Source organism: Embiotoca jacksoni, unplaced genomic scaffold, assembly GCF_022577435.1.
Source record: "Embiotoca jacksoni isolate LCO1_2020_lvr unplaced genomic scaffold, fEmbJac1.0.p SCAF_2, whole genome shotgun sequence".
NCBI lineage: Eukaryota > Metazoa > Chordata > Actinopteri > Embiotocidae > Embiotoca > Embiotoca jacksoni.
In genome coordinates, this window is record NW_027185340.1 from 6,516,397 (window position 1) to 6,543,370 (window position 26,974).

General features: G+C 42.3%; 3 protein-coding genes across 4 annotated transcripts in view; 1 reads left to right on the forward strand and 2 right to left on the reverse strand.

The window, feature by feature from the left end:
- Positions 1–3,286, forward strand: part of dachd (dachshund d) — a 94,592-nt gene extending 91,306 nt beyond the window's left edge. For both annotated transcript variants that reach the window (XM_069154269.1, XM_069154270.1), the window contains one exon: positions 962–3,286. In XM_069154269.1, the coding sequence (XP_069010370.1) occupies positions 962–979 (18 nt within the window). In that variant the 3' untranslated portion in view covers positions 980–3,286. The remainder of the gene's footprint in view (positions 1–961) is intronic.
- Positions 3,287–12,389: 9,103 nt separating this feature from the next.
- On the reverse strand, positions 12,390–17,225 carry gpr18 (G protein-coupled receptor 18). The gene is made up of 3 exons (XM_069154271.1): positions 17,108–17,225; positions 16,329–16,378; positions 12,390–16,001 (listed from the first exon to the last, which is right to left on the reverse strand). The coding sequence occupies exons 2-3, from the start codon at positions 16,367–16,369 to the stop codon at positions 14,984–14,986; spliced, it is 1,059 nt and encodes a 352-aa protein (XP_069010372.1). The 5' UTR covers positions 16,370–16,378; positions 17,108–17,225; the 3' UTR covers positions 12,390–14,983.
- Positions 17,226–21,849: 4,624 nt separating this feature from the next.
- Positions 21,850–26,450, reverse strand: gpr183a (G protein-coupled receptor 183a). The gene is made up of 2 exons (XM_069154273.1): positions 26,301–26,450; positions 21,850–24,543 (listed from the first exon to the last, which is right to left on the reverse strand). The coding sequence occupies exon 2, from the start codon at positions 24,518–24,520 to the stop codon at positions 23,384–23,386; it is 1,137 nt and encodes a 378-aa protein (XP_069010374.1). The 5' UTR covers positions 24,521–24,543; positions 26,301–26,450; the 3' UTR covers positions 21,850–23,383.
- Positions 26,451–26,974: the final 524 nt, after the last annotated feature.

Genomic DNA, 26,974 nt, shown 5'->3' on the forward strand with positions numbered 1-26,974 from the left:
TCTTAAGACATCGTAACCAGGTGTGTTCTCCATGACTCTGCAGCCCAGCGGTGGAGCGCCGTCTCTGATGTCCTGCCCGGCTCGTGTCATGTCCAACAACTCGCGCTGCTAAATGTCTTTGTGTGCGTCTCTCTTTAACGCTGAATTATTTAGGCGTGCTGCCATAGAGAGGTGTGCTTCTTAAAGGCATTACTGTAGCGTTCAGCCGGCAGAGGAAATGTGGAGGTAATAAACGTCAAACACGCTCCTGAGCGGTGCCTAACAGATGCTTTTACCAGCTCAGCGGCGGAGGCAGCGCTGCTCGCTCAGGCGAACACTCAGACAAGAGTGTTCGCTGGAAATGGACAAAGCTCGTTAGGTTGGAGGTGTCTGCAGATAGCGCAGCAAAGGAATGTCTGCCGTTCTCAATAAACACCATTTCCATGCAGGAGACGTCACTTAGAGAGCGCTTTACATCGTGAGTGCAGTATTGTGTTCAAACAAGCATATCAGTGGAGATGTCTTAAACATGTGTGGCATCCACTTCTCATGCCTGGAGTGCAGTTATCAGAGCTGCTTTTACATTGTATGCTTTGTTGGTAATGAAATATGCATGTGGCGGTGTAATTATGTTTGTACATCCGGACTGATGCACTGTACATGATCTTAAAGACATAAAACCACTTGGAATTTGTGGCGCTTTTTCTTTTCTTTTTTTTTTCTTCCCCCTCCTCGACTCCACCAAGTTTTTTGAAGTGAGCGACTCTACGTGGTACTTTAATCGCGTTCGTCACGGCTGCTAACTTTGTCTTATCCTGAAATCAGTTTATCAATTCACAGTAACGCCGTTGAAATCGAAAAGACTTGGGGGCAACATTTCAAAGTTACGTTTCATCAACAATCACATCCTGAATAGTGCATTTGCGTCAGCAGGATGTTCGCTGTTGGCTAATCTTTGGCTCCTGTGTGTCCTCTGTTGCAGATGGAAGACTGTTCCTGAAAACCACAGTGATGTACTGATAAGGCCGTGAGGAGCTGGAGGAAATAAAACAAAAATTTCATAAATAAAAAAAAAAAAAAAGAGAAAGAAAGAAAAGAAAACCCATGAAGATTCTCAAGAGCCCTTATCCAGGCTGATTTAGTAGTGGAGAGAAGTCAAGCTGCTTGCAGGAGTTCAATGGAAATGCTGTGTTCACCCAAAATGCTGGAGGAGGTTGAGTCTGAATGTAGAGTAACGAGTCTTTTTCCGTCACCGATGCCAACGGGAAATAATTTGAAAAAGCAGGTTTTGACATAGGAGGTTGGCTGATGTGAAGGATAAACATATATATTGAGCACAGTAAAAAAAATGTACCCGCGGTACATTGTTGGTAATAACTCAGAAATTCACAGCACTGAAGATTTTTATACTGTATCTCAGCCAGCGAGAAAAGCTTCGAAAAAGAAATTCGACTGAAGTTTTTTGTTTTGTATTTCAAATTGAATTTTGAGAAGCTAAAAGCGACACATGGAGATGAACCTTGTGGAAAACATCAACAACGACGGCAACAAACAAACAAACAAACAAAAAAAAGAAAGAAAATGTGAATCTATCCATGTGTTCATCAAAAGAGACGAGTGATTTTCATGTTTTCTAAATTAGATGATAATACAATCAAGTTTCCTTTTTACCATTTGTTGTATATACAAGATCTGATGATAATGATAGGAAAACTCACTCTATTGAACCCGAGTGGATTGATAAGGTATGTGTATATAACGTTAAGAGGTATTGTGTATGCAGTAGAGCTATTAGGCAAACAATACCACCATTTATATAAACCTACAGTTTTTGTTTTGTTCTATCTCTGAGCCATCATTCTTTCCTATAGCTGCCATTTTGGTGAGAAAGCATGCAGGCATGTAAATGTTTGTCCTGGAATTATGATATTTAATAAATCCTATATTGTGCTGAACAAATACTCGGGTTGACTTCACTCGAGCCCGGATGATTTTGAAAACATAATTAACAAACATTTCACTTTCAAAATGAAGACTTTTGCTGTCAAATAGTACTGTAATCTTTGTAACAGAGGTAATATTTCTTGGAATTTACTGTACATTTTTTGTCATGAGACACACTCAGAAATCAGCACCTCTCAATGCTTTTTTTAAAAAAGAAAAAATATTCGGTCAAATTATTACTATCACGTGTCAGCTTGAGAAACAATCAGTCATGATGCAACTTTTCCAAACGAAACGCCATTTATTGACATCCCCGTTTAACGTACACACTTACACTTTGTTTCATTTTTAGAGTGTTTCATTGTTACCTGATGAGAAAAGGGAAAAAAAAAAAAATACTCCTAAGTTCTAATTTTCCTGTCACTTTCCCTAAAGACTTTCGACTTGTTGCTGAAACACCCCCGTGTATATTCTCCAGACATAAGCTGATGTCAGTCCTTCAACTGCAAAACCAGTTTCGACCTTATGTGTTACAATCAAGGAGAGGCGGAGGAGGAAGTGGTCCCATGTTCACGATGTGTTTGTTCTTTTGGTTCTCAATGGAGTGTCTAGGTCTGTTGTCACTGATAACTTATATAGCTTCTCGAATCATCTCTTCATTGTACTTCAAATTCAAATAAAGTTAACATGTTGATGATAAACCATGCGAGTTAACTATGTTGCCCCCCCCTGAGGTGTCGTGGACGCTGCTCTGTGCCGGTTTTTGACGGCGACGTTTAACATTCCAGATACAGATACCGCTCACGCGCACACACACACACGCACGCACACGCACGCACGTGTAGATCATCGCAGCTGAGCCAGCCGAACGCAGAGGCGCTCATCGTAGACACGTGTCTGGGGGAGGGAAGGGGGGGGGGGAAGCAGCCGGTTTCTTTGCGATTCTGAATCTTTGTTGTGTTTTTGGTGTATTCGTTTTTTGAGACATTTACAATCAGCCCTCGGTCTCTTAACCCTTTTTCTATGTATTATGTACGGCCTAAAAAAAACAACATACAGGTATACTGTACTGTAGAAACATGAATGAGCATATTGTTCTTCGCTTTGTATAGCAGTAAAAAAAAACAAAAAAACATGTATGCATAATCAAATGATGCGAATATCTTGTTTTCTTTTCTTCTCACTGAGTGCAGATGCGAGTGTGTGTGTGTGTGTGTGTGTGTGTGTGCGTTTTGACCTGCATGTGTGAGTGTGTGTGTGTGTGTCTGTGTGTGTGTTTTTTTAAATGCATAGGCTAACCCTAGATAAAATATGTAAATGAGGGTGTGACCAAGCTCACTGTAAATAAATTATTTCATGTGTACTTTTACGTGTATGACACTAATTCACAATATATGACCATAAAATAAACAACACGTATGTAACCAGTTGAACACGCTGAAGGGTCCTGCATTATAATATCCATTTCATATAAACACTCAGGCTTTAAGAGAGCTGTCAGGACATTTTGAAGTCGGTACATTCACGCTGCATTTATTTCTCATTTCTACGCTGTGAGCAATTGACATGTTTTCACCCATTTGTCTTTATTTTTATTGACTTTTCTTGAGTGGCCTTATTTGGTTTTTTTGTTTTGTTTTCGAGACACAATAGTAATCTACAGGGATCATTTCAGATCAACTGTAGCAGGTACAGCTCTTAAAACGCACGGAGGAAAAATATGAAATCGACATTGAGAGACAAATTTCTCGAGTAAGCAATTCTGAGTGAAATGTGTTGACACAGCATGCTTGGCCCGTTCCCATTTTGCATGCTTTTTAAAGCGTGGCCGTAGCACAGCCACACAGATGAATAATTGACTGATTGCTGCATAATTCAATGCTGCATTGTAAAAATTCAAGGCCCTGAAATATTTCAAGCTTTTCCTCTCGTTATTAAAAATGAGGTTAAAGTTTCAATCAACCTTGAAAGAACAATATGACACACAATGGGCAATCAATCATGAGACCGTGCTTCTCGTGGAGTTCAGGCTGACTGTCGCTGGTCCACTCCAAACTTAAACTCGCTCTGGAGTGAAAGAAACTCTTAACATCACGTCCACTTTGTGCGTTTAATGACTCGATCGTTCCTTCTTCTTTGGTGAAACATCCACTCGGCTCACCTCCAATGAGCTCGTGAGACGAGGGCCGCTCACTGCTGTTCCTCAGATACTCTGTTTATTTCTCTATCTGATGCCTTTTTTTTTTTTTTTCCTGCAGTGGCGTCTGAGAGCAGAGGCCCTGCAGCTACATGTTTCATATCACTGCACATTTTGTAATAAATTAAATTCAGTACAAATATGACCATGAGGCACGAAGACTTTAAATACCAAATGTGCATTATAGATGTGTTGTTGCATTTCACTTCACTGTAGTGTGGAGAGCACATTGCTGATTGTATATTCAAGGCAATGAAAGCCTGTGTGAGCGGTGTGTTTTATTTACTTGGCTTGACGTGGAGACGTGCTCATGAAGACATCATCCAGACGTGATTATTCCGCATGACCCCGCCTCCTTTTGGTTCGCCTAATGTCACATTGCACAATTTGGTGTTGTTGTGTTGTCGCCTGACAGATCTTGAAAGAAAAGGGAAAAAAAAAAAAAAAATGTTAACACTTAAAGGATGGAAAAAGTTTCACAAGAGCGACGTGAAGTTGTATTTATACTCCAGCATAATTTCAGCTGCATTGTTAACCCCACCTGAGCTAATTCCTCGCTCGTCACGACGACCAGGAGGTGACCGTTTAGTGAAAGCAGTAATAGTGCACGTCTCGTGGTGCCCTGAGTCTGTTGAGAGACATTAGGAAGGTGCAGGCTGATCGTCTGATAGATAGGACTAATGTCACCTAATCAGATAGACCATTATGTATTAGCGAAACTACACAACAGTTTTATCTGACAAGGGCCAGGCCACATTACCTAAATTAACATTTTGCAAGCATGAACATGGAAGACCACAGAGGCGCGAGGAGGGCTATAGGACTGCGGCCTGCGCTTAGACATTCGGCAGTAATTATTAATTTATGATTGTCTCTGGTCTTAATGAAAATGAAAGCCAGGAAAGAGAACAGGGAGGGATAATGTGGCGTGAAATTGAGTTTCATTTGTACAGGGGCCACCTTTTAACTCTGCGCTTCTTAGGCGGAAATGGAGCCGAGCACCCCCCCCCCTCTTCCCACTCCCCCACCTCCTTCTCTAGAGAATGTATTTCAGTGTTTTTTTTTTATCATGCTCTCCCTCCTTTCAGTCAAAGCGTGTTCATATCCTCTTCATCCTTTTTGTGATATTTGGGGCCAACACGCCCTTTAACATCTCCATTACTCTCATAAGGCCTTTTCAAAATGACACGAGGCGCTTTGATGTCTGATAACTGTGTCAACAAGTTTCTTGAATGGAAATGTCTCCGCACGGCGCTTCTTTAATGTCAACAAGGCGACGGAGAAAGGTCTCAGACCAGGTTGGCATGAGAAAGGCTGAACAAAACGAGGAGGGATTTACACCAGACTGGATGGAGTATGAAACCCTTTTGATATAATAGACAATTACATTTTTTTTTCTTTTTTATACAGGCACAATTCATCCCTGTGGAGGGAGGTGGAGGTGACATGCCAGTTGAAGTGATAATGGTTTAACAGCTGGAATGATGAAGGTGATAAGGGTCTTTGCACTAACTTCTATATAGGTTATCTAATGCCCTGATGGACATTTAATAATCTATATATAATTCTGACCAGCATTTAATCACTGCAGAAAGACTTTAAGGAGAAAGACACATCACTCCAGTCTGCCTTTTAATTGCGGCTACAGGCAAAGTTTCGTGCACAGGCAAAAACCATAGGCTCTCTATAAAAGTGGACGTAGGGTCAGGGTCTGGAAAATGAGGCAGAAGTGCCTTAAAGTGCAATACCACCAAGGGCCACCAGGGGCCGGCCGCAAAAAGGCTCTGGTCACAAGGGCTCAAATTCAACTTGTCTCATGATATACAAAGTCAATACGTTTTCTCCGCAGGTCATAAAAGTGTTATCCGCTGAAGTCACTCCTTCTTATTCGTTTTCAGGCGGTCCATCAAAAAATAATCCCATCATTATTTAGATATTAGGCCTCAAAAAGCGTGCGTATCCATTTGATTGACAGGACTGTGGCGTAGTCAGGTTTCCGCGCCAGATGGGTGGGGCGTAGTGTCCTCGGAGACCGAGTCAGATCCACCCGTTGCTTCGTCACTTCGGGCTCCGCCATCGCAAAATGGCGACGGCCAAAATAACGAACGCGAGGCTTCAAAAGAGCTGTTTGATTGATTGATTTGGCAAAAACATTGACATATTATCACTTTTTAGATTGACATGGGGAACTTTTAACAGCTACACTAGCAGTGATTCAAGGTTGTTTGTCTTTCCACCAAACACGTCCAATATTTACTCTCTTTTAGCTCCGTTCTTTTGGTCGCCCCCACTTCTAAGTGAGGATGCCCCTTACAGAGCTGCGAGACTGAACCAAACCAGCGAGGTTGCAGGCGGGGAAACCCCCAGTAAACCATGAATGAAAGATGCTAGCTCAGTCGAAGTGAGTAGAACTGCAGTGTGTGCATGAGATGGACGACAGCTCTGCGTGGGTTCATTACTGAAAGCCGGTAGACGTACCAGCGACCACGCGATCCACTGTTGATAGAAAGAACTGATTGTAGCCTCTTCATCTCATTCATACCAAGAAACAAGAAGATTTTGAAGGCAATGTTTAAAACTATCGTTCAATTGTTTGCCTGTTATCTCGGTAAATGTAAAAAGTGTGTGTGTGTGTGGGGGGGGGGGGGAGGGGTAAATAATTAAAGGATAAATGCCAACAAAATAAATGTTTCTATAGAAGTTTCCGACATTGCTCTCACAATAATCCTGCAGATACTTTAGAATTTTGAAGCAGCAACTCACACGCCCTGATGCATCAACGCAACATTCGACTTTGAAGCTGCTTCGCAATCTGAAGTGGCATCTGCAAGCTTTTGCAAAATTACTCCCAGCCAGAGCATCCAAATCGCCAGGGTTGGTTATATTAAGTCAATTACATTTTTACAATTGTGAGCGAGGGATGGTTAATTTAGTTTGACCCAAGAGCCACCCCCCCCCCCCCCCCCCCCGACACTCCCCCCAGATAGCAGATGGATGAGCCGAGTGACCACAGGCGTGAGGGAGTGTGTGTCTGAGTGCGTGTGAGCCCACTGGATTAGTCTTCATTTGGTGCCTCTGTCATGAGGGAGGGGAAGACTGAGTGTTGCGTTGCAGAGCAAAGAAAACACACAGGGTCAGTAGAACACACACAAACACAAGCACACGCTATTAACCCGCCGTCGCCGCCGCCGCCGCCACCCAGCTCATCAACTTTATTTTGCAATCTTCCCTCAGAACCATTAGAATACCCTGAAGAAATGACTTTCCAATTAAAGGGGATCTAGAAGAAGAAGGTCTTCTTTTATTTATTTATTTTTTTTTATCCTGGGCTCCTGGAGTTCTTTATTCCAATAATTTAAATTGGAATTGATTTTTCAATTTACCCACTGACTGTTATGGACACAGAGCGCTCGACCAAATGGAGTTACGTTCTCAGAGTGTTTGTCAGGGCAGAGCTTGACATGTAAATTTGCACCGGCCGCCTAAACATATTTCCTCCCGTGAGAACCAATCAGGCAGGGCAACAAATTTTCGGCCTCGTGTCATTATGGCATCGCGTCGGATTTTCCTCTAACAGTTTTTTTTTTTTTAATCCAACCGGTATGTATAATCGCATTAAGAAGTCCAGCAGGATGTTTAACAGGCAGACTAATAGTAGATTTAGTGTTTATGGGATCCTCCGCAGTCAAAGCCATTACTCAGGTCAAACTTTACTATTACGCAGCGTTTCCCACAAGCTTCTGGAGCGGGAGGAATACAGTAGGCAGGGAGCTCACATGTTTAAGTTTGACAAACTGCGCCTATGAACTCTGCAGCAACGGCAGTTCCAGCTGCTTTCTAATGAGCATTTATTGTGCCTCTGCTACAGCGAGCGCTTTGCCGAGCCCGCCTCAAAAAGCCAACCAGCTTCTACTTGAGCTGTTTTACAGATGCGTCTCGGAATCCGAGGCCGTTCTTCTGTGGACGAATGGTTCTGTCTTTTGCTCCTGACAGCTGTGCGGGCTTGTTGTTCGCTCTCTCCTGAGTTGTTTTAATAAAGTTGTGCTGCAGGACTAGTGAGAGAAGATTAATGGACGCACAGGAAGTGTGGCAGTTGTGAGAGGATGCAGGACAGAGCGGGCCAGCAGCCATCTGTTCCCTCTCCTTTACAGCTCTCTTAATGGAGAAGCAAACCAAACAACATGGATCTGAGCCCTGCAGACACACACACGCACACACTTACACGCACGCACACACACACACACACACACACACACACACACACACACACACTTACACGCACGCACACACGCACACACCTCTATTGCACACAGCTAAACACAAAACATCACTTTATATGACAGAGATGAGAGCTAGGCTTTTGTCATCGTATTCCCCCTTGTTGGATGCGTGCGTGCTGGCGTGTGTGTGTGTGTGTGTGTGTGTGTGTGTGTGTGTGTGTGTGTGTGTGCGCTCCTTTTTTTTTTTTTCCTTTTTTTTTCTACCTTTCAGCGAAATACAGTTGGGTGTGAGCCACGGCTGTGAGATTTAGATGAAAGACACAGCCTGGATGGAACGTGATTAAGAGATATGTTCTTGAGGCAAAACAGGACTTGGCATTTGCTGAGACAAAACCTAATCAAATTAAAGCAAAACACGGCCATTGTTGTGGAGTGTGTTCTCCGCTTGTGTCACGTTTGAAACGAAACAGTGTAGAATGGATACGGGCTCGTCTGCTGTCTGCGCAGCATCACTGGCACTGTGGTTTTATTCAGATTTACACGCAGGCACTGACTAATGACGGTTGTGCCCAATGATGCCTAAAGCACTTTATAGAGCTGTCTGGGTTATAAAAAAATGTTTACTATGATGGAGCTGAATGGCTCACTGAAAGAGTATTATTGTTTAAAAGTTATTGTTTTAGATTAATTCACTCAGCAGAATTGTTAAATTCTCCATCCCTCCGGTTCATTCTCCCATCAGTAAGTCGACTCCGGTCTTCCTTCCGTGAGTTTCCACTCTCCGCCGGTGCTCTATATTTATTATTAACCTATAATGAAATCTATCGTCCAACTGTTTCTCATTTTGTTTGTTTTGAATGAACGCAGACCATGTCACGTTAAATGACAACATGCATCGTCTCCCTCTTTTCTCCCAGTGAAGACATCTGTACGACATGATGAAGTTTCCTCTCTGAGTATCAATCCTGTAATTGAGCTCAGGGAGTGGAGACGTGATGTGCACACAGAGGAAGTGAAAGGCCTCTCTCGCTCTTCTTCTCTCATTCTGTTTCTCTTTTGCACAGACACACACACACACACACACACACACACACAACTATTCCTCTCTATACGTGCTTGTACATAAAATTTGTCAGTCAGCCCTCTTTAGATGCACATGGGCTGAAATAAGTGCATTAGCATTAGCTGCCATAATACGGCTCGCTGTTCAAGGGAGCGCCTGCACTGTGGCCTCGGCCTCTGCCGAGCAAAAGAGAGACACACAAGTGGAATCTCATTGACGGCGTCTTCACGAGCTTTTTACAACACTAAATCCCGAGTGAGGCCACGTCTTTATTCACGTCTCCTCATCCGTCTCGTAATGTTGCTTTCTCATTCTGCTCCCCAAAATGCCGTGGATCGGGAGGAAACTAAAGTGAGACCGGATTAAATATTAACCCAACATGACACAGTCCCCACCGGAGCACCTATTCCACTTCGCATGATACAATTGAAGATATTCCCACATGCAATGAGCAGAAACGCTGTCGAGCACATGCTGCTTTCCAGACTCAAAATAAATCTTAAACCGATCTATTGAGAACCTGACAAGGAGGAGGCCAAGGTTTCCATACAGGCACTTAGCTGAGCACAGAGTTGGCAACAAAAAAAAAAAATGAGAGATGAAGGCCTTACATTATTCATACGTGCTAATGGTGGCTGGCTGTGTGTGTGTGTGTGTGCGTGTGCGTGTGTGTGTGTGCGTGTGTGTGTGTGAATCAGCAATACAACAATCTGCTAAAATAGACACACAGCTGCAATCAAGGCCATACATTTCCTCTGCTGTTCTCTGCTAAATACAGGGTCAATTGCAGTCAGTTTAGCAGCATTTGGAACTCTTGCAGTAGATTATCTCCTTTTAATGGAGACAAAAGACAATGTCGAAGTAGATTGCGGTTGCCAGAGGAAAAGATTACCTCTGAAAGGCAATCCTTGCTAAATATGCGTACGAAAGGAATACCTCACACAGTTTCTACTGTCCATAAGATATCATTGTACCATCTACCACAGATAAAAACAATAGCCCATGTGCTTAACCTAGTTTTGTCCGCAAAAGGAATCCATTAGTCTCATTGTGCAGCCCTTAAGCTCAGCATCACAGGGGGGAACCCACTGTTGCACCGCTACATCCACGCACATGTGCCTCTCATTTCCTACAGCAGTCCAGAAGTATCCTTCAACATCCTATTGTAAAGTTTACCATGGGAGAGGTTCAGTGTGTTTAAGTGCCCTGAGAGAAACGCTAAATGATGTAAATGCAGGCAGCTGCTTGCTGCTAATGCCGTACAGTAGACTAGGAGGCCCAGCTGAGGCTGGATGTGTACAGTATCTATATAACATTATAGGCTCTCTTTCATGTCCTTGTGCTCTCTAATGGGAACAATATGAAGACTAATGGTATAGTAAAAGTGTAGAGAACAGTGCTTCAAACCAAACTGCGGCGTATCCAGTTTGTGCTGTTCGTTTCAATTGAAAGGGGACATTATTTAACACAGTGGTTATCATATTTTTTTCCATACAATTTATCAGTCAATGTTTTAGGTTGGTTTGGAAGTTTGCATTCGTACAACTGTTACTTGAAGTGGCCAAACTGTTCTCATCCCAGGGTGCCGACCAGTATTGCTGTTTGAGGTGCCAACGAGCCCGTCAGAGTTAAGAAGAGATTCCAGTTTGGATTCAAAGTCACATTCCTTATGTTTCTTTGCATATGTTAAGTTAAATACTTTACATTAAAATGAAGTTACTTAACTTACTTAAAAGAAATCCGAATTGCTCTTTGCTGCCTTGTCACGGGCACGAACACCAGACTTTACACATTAAATAAATTACAAATAAATGTCACGAAAAGGTGAAATTCTCGCTGGCCAATATTCCGCATCCAAACAACGCGCACGGGCAGCAAACCAAATTTGCAACAGTTTCCAATTTTATTTATTTTTTAACTTAAAAAACAAAGGATTTTAGAAATGGCTAAAAATATCTTTTTAATAGCTGCTTGTCTTGTATTTGAATTGTTAAGATAGACCGCTGTAAGAGGGAAACGTACGCTCTGTTTTTTTTTTTATTTTAAAGTAACACAGATGCTTTAACGTGACGTCATAGTGCACAACTCTCATGATACAAGCAGCAGGACTTGCAGGCAGGCAGCCGATCTGAGAGAGGAGTTTAGTTTGGAGATATTTTGCCTTCAGACCTGATGATACAGACGAGGAAGGAATATTCTTTCACATTATCCAAAAGGCGTTTATGTCGGCGTCTAGAAGCCACGGAGGCTAACAAATTCAGCAAGCTAGCAGGTGGGTAAAATAATGCAGGACACATAAAGGTGTAACGACAGACGGAAATGATTAGGCGTTTGGGAAAATCAACATTTTCCTCGTGTAATCAAAGTACAGAGAAAAACTCCATAAGCATTAAATTAGAATATATTAGCTTACCACCCAATGAAAAATCAACTTATGTGGCCTCAGCCATTTTTGAAAATGTCGGCAAACAGATCACAACTCATGAGCTTTCAGAATATTAAAAATTTTATGAGATGGTGCTGCCAGACCCAAATTCACCACGTTAATATCGAAGGCAGCGTCTTCCTTCTCCGTCACATGACCTCCTTCTTTAATGTGGGTAGTCATGGTGCGTATCTCTGATGCCAACAGATAACGAGAACACGCCGGGGTGGCGGCGAAAGGGTGTCAGTACTGTTTGCTAACTTGTTTTACTCTCCGTTGCAACACATAGCGGTCAGGTGTTACAATGTGTGGACGCACATTTTTGTTCAACTGTAATTTGTGTCTGTTAAATTAGATAAGTTTCTCTGCTATGTTTCCATATAAATCCTTTGGCAACTGGAGCAGGACCTCCTGGACCAGAAGCACCCCTGGTTCGCTGCCGTAGGCTGTTTACTTCTGTATCAGTCTCTTTTTCTTTTTTTTATTCATTTGCTCCAAATTGTCTTCAGCATTCCTTAAAATAATGTAACGCAAATGAACATTTAGGACACAAACTCTTGAGAAACACTTTTAATCATGATCGCGCCACGATTTGGAAAACAAATACAGCAACGCTGTCTCTGATCATCATTTGATGGCGTGCTGACACGCAAACTCTATTAAGCTGTCTTCAAATATGCAAAAATGATATGATTTTACAATGATTACATATTCACTTCCCCAGCTGGCTGGCTCCAAGCGTCTCCATTTGTCATCGACTATTGTGTCCAATTATATGATTAGCTTTGAACACTCCAGCACTTCGAGAGCTCTCGTGTGTTCTGCCGCGCAGAGTGATTCACAAACAAAGTCATTACAACATGTATTCACACATATCAAATAACAAAACAGATGGCCACTGCGCCCGCCGCCTGATTTGTTTTCCACACGAGTGGTGGAAAAAAAAGTATTTGGTGCGAGCTGTGTTTAGTGCTGACTGTTTTTATTCCCAAAGAAGAGCAGCTGGCTGTCGCGCTGTTAGATCAGCTCCTATGAAAGACAATCTTGTTTTCATTAATTTCTCTACAACAAAGGCACTTGTTGGGAAGATTTAGAATTACAGCGGGTAAAGCTTCCGGATAATTCATCACAGGGACTTGACAGGAAACTTAATTGTTTTAAATGCCAGTTGCTGTGAGCAGTGGGGCTGGGTTTTCTTTGATGTCTAACAGGTGGGACAGATAGACGACCCTCTGATGTTTCATTTGACCTCTGACCTCTCGGTTATAAATCCACATGCAGTCCAGCGGCCAATAAACCTATCACCATGTGATGGACTGCAGTTCCCAGAATTCCGTGTGAGATGGAAATCTTGTAGTCTGCCTCCTGTTATTTAGCGCAGTGTAAATCTATCCCCTTTATATCATACAGAGTGGCCACCTCTTCACCTGTGAACACTGTACAGGTCAGCCAAACACTCATTACACTTTATGCTTTTACCACTGGGTTACATTAACACAGTGTGGATGTTAAGTGGGCATGAGCTGACTTCAATTTATTACAAGTGAGCAAAAATGAACATCTTTTGAAGGAAATTCTCACTATAATGCAGTTTATTTTGTTGTTTTTGCAACTGATCACCCATAAAATACCTGTTCTGAGAATCGCTGCGGTACATGTGGTTACACCAGCGGGTGCCTTGTCTGTCTAATTGAAAGAGACACTACACAGTTACCTAGCTACACTGACTCACTGACTAATGCACTTAAGATTGTGATGCAGTGACAGACACAATAACTCAATTACTTTAACAATTGGCGGCACCAGATCAATTCCTAGCTTGGATGATGTTGGTGCAGGACACCTATCAAAAGCATCACTTTCAAACATGACTGTTGTTTTTATTTTTTTTTTTCCTTCCTTCATTTAAAGCCTCTTCTGCACAGAGACACAACTGTCACACATTCAGTTCTAACTCATTTCTTGTCTGTCGTTTGAGGAATAAATTGAGAATAAATTGCATTGTGGCGCTTGTACCCGCAGCAGAGACCTGACATTGAAGCACCGCCGCACAGAAAAAAAAAGGTTTTCTCTTTTAAGCTTTAAGGTTGCTCTGAATCTCGAAAATAGCCTCCCTGACATCTCATGCGCATGTTACAGTAAATGCACTCCAAGCGACTGAATCATTTAACATCCAATCAATACCATTCACATTGCACCATAAACACACTTTAGACTGATTCCTGGTTGAGGAAGCTGGTACGACTGTTGTTAACAACTTCTGTGTGTTGTTGAGGTGGACGAATTATTTGACAGAAAATTAAAAAAAACTGCAACAAGCCGGCTGAAAGGACTGAAAATACGGAAACCAAGAAAGTATAAAGAAGCTTGAAGCGGAGCAATAGAAATCGTGCAAGATCCACTTTACAAAAAGTAAAGAAAGCAGTGCGTGGCCGTGCTCTGGCAGGTGGATGTTGCTCTAGCTGTGCCATGCTGCCATCACCTGGTCAACAAATGTACAACAACCTCTGGGACGGTTGTGGTGTGTGTGTGTGTGTGTGTGTGTGTGTGTGTGTGTTGGAATTATGTCCTGTATCAAGTGTTTGGGCTTAAAACTCTACAGCTGCATGGCTTCATGCAACACTGCTATTATTATATTTGCACACTTCGCCTCTGCGGAAGCGCGGGGCTGCACAGGCAGAGTTAAAAGTGAAATGCTGCGACCAAACAAAATAAGCCACCCTTGTTTCCTGTCGGTTTCCCCACCGCGCAGGCTGTCGGGCCCTTTACTTTATAGTTCTCAGCTGACAGAGCGAGAAGGCTGACAAGAGTTTCAGTGTTTGTGAGATACCGTCGGCTGTGTTTTAAATGAGCGCAAGCCTTATTTCTCACCTGCACGTATCGCACCTGAGCCCCACACACACCCGTGCTTTGTCTAGCAGAGCAAAGATGCACAGAAAACATTTCAAGTCTCATGGGTGAGTCAATCAGTTCCGAACACAGATGTTTTTTTGCCACAACAGCAGCACTCCCATACTGTGAGTGTGAAAAAAAAAAAACACCTTGAAAATTAATTGCAAGTTTTGATCCTACCGATAATGAACTATGTACAAGGCGATGCATTCAGTGTTTCACAGTATCAGTGTGGTGCGCGAAGTGGCGGTTTGGGGGGGGTTTCATATCATTGCGCTGGTCAGGTTGCTCATTGATCTGGTGCTGCCGGTGTGTGTGTGCCGGCTCTTTCGTCTCACACTCCGGAGATAGTTCCTGTACAGAATCACGCTGATCACTCTGTCCTGAAACTGCTTGGAGACGATGTAGTACAGAATGATGTCCAAGACCGTGCTGAGGTTCATCAGGAACGTGGTGAAGACGGCCCACGTGCTGAACCCGCCATCATTGCCGTCCCCCAGCAAACGGAGCACCAAGCACACATGAAAAGGCACGAAACACACCAACACCTGGATGATCAGCGTGACGATGATCCGGATGGACTTCTGCTTCACTTTAGGTTTGAGCTTAGAGGTGCGGCCGTGGATCAGATTGTCCACAATGACGACATAGCAGCCGATCATTATGCATATAGGAACCAGGAAGAAGAAGACGAGTCGCACAAAGTTGACGGCGTTGTCACGGCGCATGTAGATGATGTCCTGCATCTTGATGCAGGTGGTGAAGTTGGAGATGCGATCGGGGTCTTCATCAGAGAAGAGCAGCGGTACGGTGCTTCCCAGAGTCATGACCCACACCCCTATATTGGCCACCACCGCCTTTGGCACGTTCCTCAGCTCCTTGCTGTGCTTTGGCTGGACGATGGCCATGTAGCGGTCGGCGCTGATCAGAGCGAACAGCCACAGAGCCATGCAGGGGTAGAAGATGGTGAGAGCCGCGCTGATGCGGCAGAAAAGATCTCCAAAGGGCCAGTAGTCCTGGTGGTGGTAAACCATCCTGAAAGGAAGCAGCAGGATGAAGGTGAGGTCGACCGCCGCCACGTTTATCATGTAGACAGTGACGGAGTTCCTCTTCTTGGTGGTCAGGGCAAACACCCATAAAGCAATGAGATTAACAGTGACTCCTATGATGAAGACCACGCTGTAGAAAATCAGGCCCGAAATGCGGTACTCCACCGGCCCCTGCTCCAGCTTCCCACCAGAGCCCACCGACATGTTGGATGAGTTTAGATCCACCTCCATACTGAAAATTACAGAAAACTGTAAGTATAAATCCCTAATTCTAACTTTTTAGTCGCTATATCCCACATGTTTTCATGATTTGAGGATAAGACGTCAGTGTCAAAAACAGTGACGTCGAAAAACTCTTGTGCTTTTAGCGTGACCATATTAAGAAAAAAGGTATTTTGGGATCCATTTGTGTCTCTTTGAAAGCGGATCAACTCCATGAAGCTCAGAAACGTACAATCCTTCACAGAAAAGTTAAAGACGAATTCTTTACTCGCAGTTTTAACGGATGTAATTTGTCAGATGTCCGATGTCATGAGGCGCAACAGATAATGTAACTTACGTATGAACATCATGTGTAAATAATCCTTCATTGGTCTTCATGAGTGAAATCTAAAACAGCAAAAAAGAAACATAAGAAAAATGTTTGAAACTGTGATTTTCCTCGCAGCACAGTCAAAGGCTCTGTGTTTGGCAGAAAATATTTACCAATCAGGTTTCGGGCTGAAACATTGTGGTTGAAATGGCCAGCGGCTGCTTCTAAATATGGACCTATCTGTATTTTACAGTTTGCAGAACCTGCCGCTTGATAATTTGAATACTTATTTTTAAAAACTGTGCAGCTGCAGTGTGAAAAACACAGAGGAAGACAAACAGCACGTCTGTCTCGTTGTGCCTTTCCAATATTAAAAAAAGAAGGCACAAACAAGCAAACAAATAAAACAAAAGCAAACGTACGCAATAACTGTACACTATGGGTAGAGTAAAATAAATGTGGAAGTGAGGTATTTTTATCAAAGAGAAACTGATTCTGTATCCTGATAAGAAATCATGTGACTTCAGTGTTTAAAATGTCAGCATTCACTTTTTTTTTCTTTTTTTTTTTACTGTACTGTCTCCATTGTGATGTTAATCATTGGATACCTTTTAAAATAAAGGGGGGGAAAATAATGACTTTAAAGCTGCCGAATAAAACAAATAGGTAATTTAAATCATTTAGAGGTCAAACACACGTACAGCAAATAGCTATAAAACACATCTGCCAGCTTTACTCCCTCCTCCCCGAGTTAAACATATAACAGATCAGGTAGCTTCGCCTGGACAGTAAAAGTCTGCACTTACCACGGAAATCAGACAAACATCTTACACCAACAGGTTCATGAAGTGAAAGGGACTTCATGACGATTTATCTGAAGCCTCTGCTCTGACAGCCTAAAAAACGGGGAAGTGACTGCTCTTTCAAAATGTGATGGAAACGGTGGCGAGCCTGAGAAGTGTAAAGCCCCCATCACTTCCTGTGTGAGGCATTTTTGTACTTTAGATTCCTTTACAGTATCTACGTAGTTGGAACACAAAGGGCTACAGCGTTCCACAGTCTGCAATTACACCCCCTTAAAGAAAATGATGTGCCATTAGAAGTGGGAGTGTGTTTGGCAGGCAGAGAGATGGCAGATTTAGGGCGAGTTATTGATTGGAAAAGTGGGGTCTGTCACAGCACATTAGTTCTCAGGGGAGTAATCCACAGCAGGTTGCTGTGAGAAGCATCTGCTGCTGGAGAGAAGTAATTAAAAACAGGATGTTGAGGCAGTTGCCATATAAACAGGAAATAAGACGGTGGTAATAGACACTTCACGCTGATGCTGTGAGATGGTTTTACACCACATCGACTTAATGGATGCAAAGCGCATACCTCAGGTGAAACGCTCAAGGTCAGTCTGGACCCGGATTGAATACAGATTAATGTGTGTGATTAATGTGTGTGTGTGTGTGTGTGTGTGTGTGTGTGTGTGTGTGTGTGTGTGTGTGTGAGAGCTGGTAACAACTTGTGAATTAGGACATTTGGCTTTAAAGAACATTGTGCAATCAAAACTTCTTCCCCTGATCGCCCTCTTTCCATTCCTGTTACAGATTTTGAAACTGACAGCGTACTTTCCCACGGCTTAAAACTCGTTTTATTTGTGTTTGATTTGACCTCCATAATCTGTTGCCATATATTTGACAATGTTGATTTCTCAGCTCTGATTCAAAACTCACACGCTCGTGCATGATTTTTATTGCACAGTTCTTATATGAAAGCTGCTCATTTAGTCTAATTCTTATTCCTGGGAAATAATTATCTATCGGCTTGTCCTCTTGATGTGTCTAAAAAATCTCATACCAGATGGTACTTTGTGTTCATTACAATATGTTGTTATGACAACAGTCTGTGTGATATTTTCCTCTCTTTGATACTTGTCATGTGGCTGCCTCAGTAAGTGTTCCACTCTATGATATATGCTTTATGATAAACATTATATTACACTTACTATTTAGATATCTATACAGCGTCAAATGATTTTTTTTTTTTAATCCCCTCTCTTCAATTATATAATTTATACTCCATACATATGCTGCAAATCTTAACATTTAAAAGTCAAATGAAAATATTCATTATAAAGACGAATAGATCCTCTTTTATTGTGCTGGTCAACATTTCAAGTGGATTATCTGTGAAAAGCTCTTTTCACCGTATTACCTGTTTCACACTGTCCTCTAGAGGCAGAAAAGAAATACTGCAAAACTATCAGTCTGTGTACATTAATGATAATTGTTAGAATAATGTATTCCTTGATATTGGCTAAGAAATAAATATACTACAAACATTTGATCATTTTCATCTGTGAAAAATTCCTTAATCGCTGTAAGGTTTTTCAAACTCTGTTTACATATTTAGAGAGACAGTGGTGCAAAATGATCTTGTTGAAAGGATGCTCTGGGAAGACTTGTAAGCACATTTCAATGGGGGAACAGACTTCAACACAAAACTGCATTTGTTCTGCACAAAATCACATTTCTCCATGAGTAGATCATGTAATAAACATTTGTGAACGTTTTGAAATTTCTCTCTATAACAGCCCTCCTGTGATCCTGAAAGATGAATGGATATTCCTAATGGGTAAATCACATTTATGGAATAGAAAAGCATAAATTCATATCTCAATCATCTTTTTATTTGTCGATTTGTCTCTTTGTCTCTCTGTCTCTCTTTTGTCACCTCTTTATTGTCCTCTCTGTCTCTCTTTTGTCACCTCTTCATTGTCCTCTCTGTCTTTTCGTCTTTCTTTGTCCCAAAGATGATCAGATTGTAGATGAAAAAAAGGTGTGAATAAGCAGTTGGCAATAATATGTGTGAAATGTGTTTCAAGTAAAACTAAAATAAAGCGTATGAAGAGTTTAAAATGCTAATAAATATTGTCAGGGGTTCAGTATGTCCGTTTTACCTTTTGTTTTGTTTTTTCTTGATGTTCCTCCCTCTACCTACCTGTGGTCACCTGTGTCTGTCTTCTTGTTAATCCCTGTGTTACTCCCTGCGCCCACCAGAGGTCCTCAGTCTGTCTGTCTCTCCCTGCCACGCAGGTCTGCTCTCAGTTCCCCATCAGCCCAGCTGTATACATTATCCCTGTGTCTGCGCCCTGTTTCTCAGTCTGTTTTAATTTGTGTCCGTTGTCATGCCTGTTCATCACCCAATCTTCCGTCTCTGCTTTTTGAAATCTGGTTGATCAGCTTTTCTCTACGTTTTTTTTTTTTTTTTTTCACCCCCAGCCTGTTCACTCACTTTGTTTATTTAACATTGTCTTCAGATTATTTTCTGTTCTTTAAAAAGAAAATTTTTTAAACGGCCCTGCTTGGTTCACTAATATTGACCTTTCACAGTTCCTCTTTTTTTGTGTGAAACTACACTCAGCTCTATGAACATACAGTCGATCAGGCATCGACACTACTGACTCTACTTTCTGCTGTAATGTAAACATCAATGTCGGACTGTGAACAATATCTGTGTGACAATATTAATCAAATAGGCTTAATCATTCACATAGACCTAACCTGATGAAGAGAGAGGCCTAAAATGAATATATATATATATATATATATAGATACATTTGATTTTCTTTGGTACTGATAACATCTGGAAAATGCTTGTTAACACTCCACAACCTACAAAATATCACACAATAATTACTCATAAGTTTTTCCTTTTTAGCATTGTCAACAGATTCAAGGACTTTGGTGTTACATGACATTTCATTTAGCTGACGCTTTTATCCAAAGCGACTTACAATAAGTGCATTTCAACCATGAGGGTACAAATTCAGAACAGCAACAATTAAGAAAGTACAATTTTCTTCAAGATAGCCAAACTACAAAATGCTATCAGTAAGTGCCATTTTAAGCGCTACTAAAGTTCTACTATTCAAGGTAAAGTCGGAAGAGGTGTGTTTTTAGTTTGCAGCGGAAGATGTACAGAGTTTCCGCTGTACTGATGTTGTTGGGGAGCTTATTCCACCATTTAGGAGCCAAGACAGCAAACAGTCGTGATTTTGTAGAGTGTTTAGCTCGCAGCGAGGGAGCGACCAGCCGATTGGCAGATGCAGAGCGGAGTGAACGGGCTGGGGTGTAAGGTTGGACCATGTCCTGGATGTAGACTGGACCCGATCTGTTCGCAGCACGGTACGCAAGTACCAATGTTTGGAAACGGATGCGGGCAGCTACTGGTAACCAGTGAAGGGAGCGGAGGATGAAGAGGAGGAGGAGGAGGAGGAGCGGAGTAGTGGGAGTGAATTTAGGAGGTCAAAGACCAGTCGAGCTGCGGCATTCTGGATGAGCTGCAGAGGTCGGAAGGCACTAACAGGTAGACCTGCCAGGAGGGAGTTACAGTAGTCTAGGTGTGAGATGACCAGAGCCTGGACCAGAACCTGGACCAGAACCTGGACCAGAACCTGCGCCGCCTTCTGAGTGAGAAGAGGACGTACTCTCCTGATGTTGTGCAGCATGTATCTACAGGAACGTGTTGTTGCAGTGATGTTGGCAGTAAGAGAGAGTTGACTGTCGAGTGTCACGCCGAGGTTCCTCGCAGTCAGGGTCGGGGATAACACAGAGTTGTCCAAGGTAGTAGTCAGGTGGGAGAGTCTTTTGCTGGAAGGAAGAGCAGTTCAGTCTTGTCGAGGTTAATTTTCAGGTGGTGTGAGGACATCCACTGAGAGATGTCCCTCAGACGGGCAGAGATTCGTGCTGCTACCTGTGTTTCAGAACGGGGAAAAGAGAGGATCAGTTGGGTGTCGTCAGTGTAGCTGTGGTAGGAAAAGCCATGAGAGTGAATGACAGAGCCGAGAGAGTTGGTGTACAGAGAGAAGAGGAGGGGACCCAGGACGGAGCTTTGAGGGACACCAGTAGTGAGGGGACAAGGTTCAGACACGGATCCTCTCCAGGTTACCTGGTAAGTGCGGTCGTTGAAGTAGGATGAGAAAAGGGAGAGAGCAGAGCCTGAGACACCGAGGTCCTGAAGGGAGGAAATAAGGACCTGGTGGTTCACTGTGTCAAATGCAGCAGAAAGGTCTAGAAGGATCAGGACAGAGGAGAGAGAGGCTGCTCTAGCAGTGTGAAGTTGCTCATAGACAGCGAGGAGGGCAGTCTCTGTGGAGTGGCCTGCCTTGAAACCAGACTGGTGAGGGTCAAGAAGGTTATTATGGTGGAGATAGGAGGAGAGTTGATTGAAAATAGCTCGCTCCAAAGTTTTGGAAAGAAAGGGAAGAAGAGAGACAGGTCTGTAGTTATTTACTTCAGACGGGTTGAGGGTGGGTTTCTTCAGGAGAGGGTTCACTCTTGCCTCCTTCAGAGAGTTAGGGAAACAGCCAGTTGACAGGGAAGTGTTAATGATTGATCATGTTAAGTCATGATGTATTAGTGTTTTGAAATAAAGTTGAAATACTGTTAAATGTGAACATAGACCAGAAAGTTATAAAGTGACTCGGCTTACCCATATACTATAAACACAGTGTTGTCATTAGGCTCTGGTGAGAAGCTGACATAAAACATTGACTTAAATGTTGGAGAATACTTTCATTTATTTACGATATGACTGAATGATGAACAGTACTGTGCAAAAGTTTTAAGCACTAAAAGTATAGTGAGGGCGCTTTCAATTATAAATGCCATTATTCCTTTTTATTCATCAATTATTTTTCATACAAAGGGCAATAAACAGAAAATACTTTATTTGGTGCGACCAGCTGTACACAGTTCTGATGTCTCAATGGTGTCCATGAATGTCCATTGCAATTGCAGAACTCCTTGTTCTTCTTGAGACTGAGGGTCGGCCTTTAAGACACTGGCTGTATGTTCGAAGTGGTGTTCATGCTAAAGAAGGAATGCAAGAAGGAAATTCTTTATCTGTCAAAGCTGAACAGTTTTCGAACTAAACCTTTGTGACCGCAGTTGAGCGAGATAATCAGAGGTGCTGAGAAGCAGAGTAAGAGGCACATCGATTCAAAGGTATCTACAATCACATGGAGCTTTAGAAAATATGTACTTGATGTTTTTGATGACCCCCACTTTTCTAATCACCTCTACAACCCTTCGCCATCTCATCTCTGTCAGAGGTTCTTGTGTGGCGATAAAACAGAGCGCACCAACAGAAACGCTGCAAACGGTCACAGTTCCGCTGCAGTTTTCATTCGGCATGCATGTAACAACAATTTTAGCTTTTTTTTACCTCATAATTATTGTTATTGCTTTAATATTACTTTCAGAATTGTGGTCAAGTGATGTGTTGTATGTGAAAATATGTTGATCACGCACAGCATAAAAAAATTAAATAAAATACCACACGAAATACAAAACAATTGGTTGCTTGCTGCCTCACAAACAGAATCATTATCATGTCAAAGCATCCAGACTGGACCAATTCACGTGATAAAGATTGTACTCAGCATATTTGTTGTTATAACTGTCTAAATTGAAACGGCTCTATCTACAAGTCTTTGAATAAAATTGCATCACTGTCCCAACAAAAGAAAATGAATGTTAAATCAGACAAATATATCCAACCAAATTATGTTCATTCATTTGATAGACAGATCAAATAATAGTCGTCCACTTCATCAGTTTTCCTGAAATTTCCTGAGTTTGTGTGATTAAACATTTCAGTTCTTGAAACGGTGAGGGCGGGATCACACGAGAGGTCGCTGGGCAGTTTTTTTCAAGTCAGTGAGTACTTGTAAGAATTTGAATTCATGTACAAAACTTTCAGGCTCTGCTGTGTGCTTACCTCATTAACACTTAGTCAGGGGACAAGCAGACTTAAAACCAAGTATTCATCTTTCTTTCTGTGGCTCTCCTGAAACATTTACTAAAACCAATAAGAAAATATGTAAACACAAGAAATGCTGGTTCTTCCAAGTTAAAATTCTGCCCCTCTGTTATTCATCTTTAAATATCTTTATTTGTGGAAGAGAATCAGCTGAACTCCAACAGATCCAGATTCTGAGTAGCTGCTTGGCGTCTATGATGGTGTGGCTTTCAGGGTTAAGACCAGTTTATTTGAGACACTCTCCTGACTCCCATCGTTTGCAGTTCTTTCGTTCACACGTGCTGGGGTGGTCTCCTTTCTGTGTGCCTCTCATTGGTTGTTCCCTGAGTCGTACTGGTGAGCTGGATCTTGTTGCCGTCGATGAAGTCCTTGGAGGAGCCCTCGGGTGACGTCCTCACTGCGCTGGAGAAGGACATGCTGACCTGCAGCTTCAGCAGCTTCTTGAGTTTCCTTTTGTAGCCCTTGCAGGCAAAGAAGTAGATGAACGGATCCAGGCAGCAGTTGAGGTTCATGAGACACACGGTGATGTGCAACGACACCTGAAAGGCTGTGAGATCGGTGCAGTTGGGGCTCGCCACCAGCTTGCGGATCATGTACTGCAGGATGTCGATGTGATAGGGGCTGTAACAGAAAACAAAGACCAGGGACACGCAGCAGATCACGCCGATGGCCTTGCGGCTCCGGCCGGACTTTTCAGTCAAATGGTTGGCCTTGGCTGTTAGGTGGAGTTTGGAGCACAAGACAGAATAACACACCAGGATGGTGACCACAGGGATGACAAAACCCAGGAACACAGCTCCGATCAGTGTGGTTTCAATATAGTCGAGCTTTTCGAAGTTGGGGTATTCCATGCAGGTGATGAAGCCGTCAGGTTCCGCGTTGGTCATAGGCATGGCGAGGAGGGGCAGCGTCTGAGCCAGGACCAGCAGCCACACGCCGACACAAATGTAGCGCACGTTACTGACCTTCCTGAGGTGGGCAAAGCGCAGAGGCAGGACCACGGCGATGAATCGGTCCACACTGAGGCAGGTCATGAAGTTGACCCCTGCGTACGTGTTGATGTAGAAGATGAGTCCGGAGATCTTACACGGCACCTCGCCCAGAGGCCAGTGGAAGCCCAGCGCATAGTAGGTAATCCTCGCAGGCAGAGAAAGGGTGAAGAAGATGTCAGAAATGACCAGGTTGAGTGAGTAGAGGGTGGTGGAGTTCATCTTCTTCCGATTGGGACGGATGACGTGCAGGGCGAGGCCGTTACCGAACAGCCCCACGAAGAACACGATGCAATAGAAAAGAGGCATAAGGACTCTGGCATAGTCCCGATGAGCGTACAGGGTGTCACAGGTCGTCTCATTAGAATTATTGTTTGCGGGTGACATGGTGAAGGTCACAGGCTCACTGGTAGAACCCATCTTGATATTTTGGGAACCAGAAACTGCAAAAAGAAAATTAGAATGAGAATTTAGCAGAACTTCTTTTCTTTTCTTTTCTTTTCTTTTCTTTTCTTTTCTTTTCTTTTCTTTTCTTGTCTTTTCTTGTCTTTTCTTGTCTTTTCTATTCTTTTCTATTTTCTTTTTTTTCCCCTTTTCTTTACTGAAACTCAGAGCCTGTATCTGTGTTGAAATGAAACTCTTCTGTTTTGTACAACCCTGGCACAAGAACACCTGTAAGTTTACAAATCTAAGAACTTGCTTTCAAAAAGGAAGTTAAGATAAGTTGCAGTATTTCTCATTACTCCTTCCCAGACAGCTGTAATGTAATGTTGAGACATTTCCTAAAGAGTGTTCGTCTTTTACTGTATCCATGTGTACGTTGAAGATTTTAATAAATTATATAAAAGGAAGTTAAAAAAAAAAGGGGGTTTTATTGCTTTCATTTTGTAAGCCGTTTTGAAAAGTTAATTATAATTTCACTTGCTATATCCTTAGTTAACCAAACAAATGAACTAATGTGTTTTTCAAGCAGGTAAACCCCCAGCTGACGTATCATCATTACTCAGTTGGGGAAATTCTGAAACTCAAATAGATTTGGTTTCTGTGGTGTGTGCTGCCATCTTGTGGTTCTTCTTGAGACCAAACTCTCCACTCACCTTTGCCTCACTTTTTACCAGCCAAGGTTTTCACAATCAAGCATTTGCAATCTCCAAAACAAAAGGTAAGCGTAAAGTTCAAAACTTTAAAAAAAAAAAAAGTGTGGTACAAGACACATTTGATCTGCACTGGTGTCAGACAGAAGCTGTAAAGCACCAATACTTTTTAATTTATCCCTGGGCAACACTTATTCAGTATCACTTATTTTGTAGTTTGACATAAAACAGCATGTCATGATCAGGAGTTTGAGTCCATTTTAAGTTTAGTTGTTAAGAACTAAACTTTATTTTAAGAACAATCTCAACCGGGGGGGGGGGGGGGCATAGCTGTGATTTTATGTTGTTTGCCTTAAAGGTGATATGAAGGAAGTCTGCGAACAATAACTTTACCCTGATTCCGAATGCAGCTGCAGCACCGGCCTTCCACTATATGAGGAAGTCAACTTCCCCAGAGTGCTCTGCCATCGAGTGCGTGGCAGTTGGAAAGACATATTGTTTGAGCCAAAATTATAAGCTGCCCTGGCTACGGCTATCTGCTCGTGCACATGGTGCGGCGGAGAGACACGTTTCCTGGCCCATTAACACAAGTGAAGGGGGTATTTGGGGCAAATACATTTTTCAAATGCTTTCACAAAGCTGTTATATACAAGAATTGCAAAATTTGACAACCACTCTGTGTTTTATGACAAGAATATAAATTGTACTTTTTTCAAGAAAACTAAAACATTCATTATAGTGGTTTGCTTCAAACAATGGAGTAACTGAGATTGATTACTTTCACTCTGGTATTTTTAGCACTGAATTTCCCTCATAAAAGACCTCTGTTATTTCAAAATCCTGTAGCCTATATCATGTGTAAACAGGAGCAGATATAATTGCTAGAGGTGTCATAATATGCCACTCAAAAATGCCCAGCCATCATTTAAAAACAATTGCATGTAGTAGTTATCTGACTCTGGAATACAGCATATTTTCTCAACATAAATCCATTACAAACTACACTGTCAACTGAAGCATTTTCCCTGTTGTTACAAATCAAAGGACCCACATATAATGATTCACAGTTACCCTCAAAGAACATTCAGTTAGGAAAAGAAACTTACCTCAGAGGAAATATGCTGCTCTTCAGATTTACTAAAGGCACGTTGATCCAAAGGATGTGAAATTGTATTTTTTTCTAGAGTTGATCACAAGTGGAAGAGCTCCGACAGCACTGCAGTCACACTGTCCTGGTTGAAAACAGCATGACATACAGAGATCAAGAACAGTAACCATAGTGACAAAATATCCTGTTGTAGCTCTCTCTCTTTCTCTGTGTGTGTGTGTGTGTGTGTGTGTGTGTGTGTGTGTGTGTGTGTGTGTGTGTGTGTGTGTGTGTGTGTGTGTGTGTGTGTGTGTGTGTGTGTGTGTGTGTGTGTGTGAGATTCTCTCACTTTTGGTAAACCATCTACTGAAACACCTCCTTTCTGCTTCCAAAAAACAACATCTTGTGACACTGCACTGTTGTAAGTCATTTCCTTTTGGCATTAGTGTGTTTAAGTTTGAAACATATGTGACATATTTCAGGAGGGTAAAATCAACGTTTCAGACAGCATGGTGTGCCACGTGTTTACCCATGGGAGGATGTAGCTTCATTTATAGAGATCACCCTATCCAGAGGTTTATTTGTGTGTGTGGGGGTTTACACCTTGCTTGATCTGGTTCATGTGAAGACACTTTTAAGTTTTACTAATGCCAAATTTTCTAATTTCACAATTACATCACACATTCCCTTGTA

What these genes read in the sequence shown, in the direction of transcription:
- gpr183a (XM_069154273.1), bottom strand. Translation starts at nt 24,520, where the DNA reads ATGGGTTCTACCAGTGAGCCTGTGACCTTCACCATGTCACCCGCAAAC.
- gpr18 (XM_069154271.1), bottom strand. Translation starts at nt 16,369, where the DNA reads ATGAAGACCAATGAAGGATTATTTACACATGATGTTCATAC. An exon ending in TTTACACATGATGTTCATAC is followed by an intron (nt 16,002 to 16,328) that starts GTAAGTTACATT and finishes TGTAATTTTCAG; the next exon opens with TATGGAGGTGGATCTAAACT.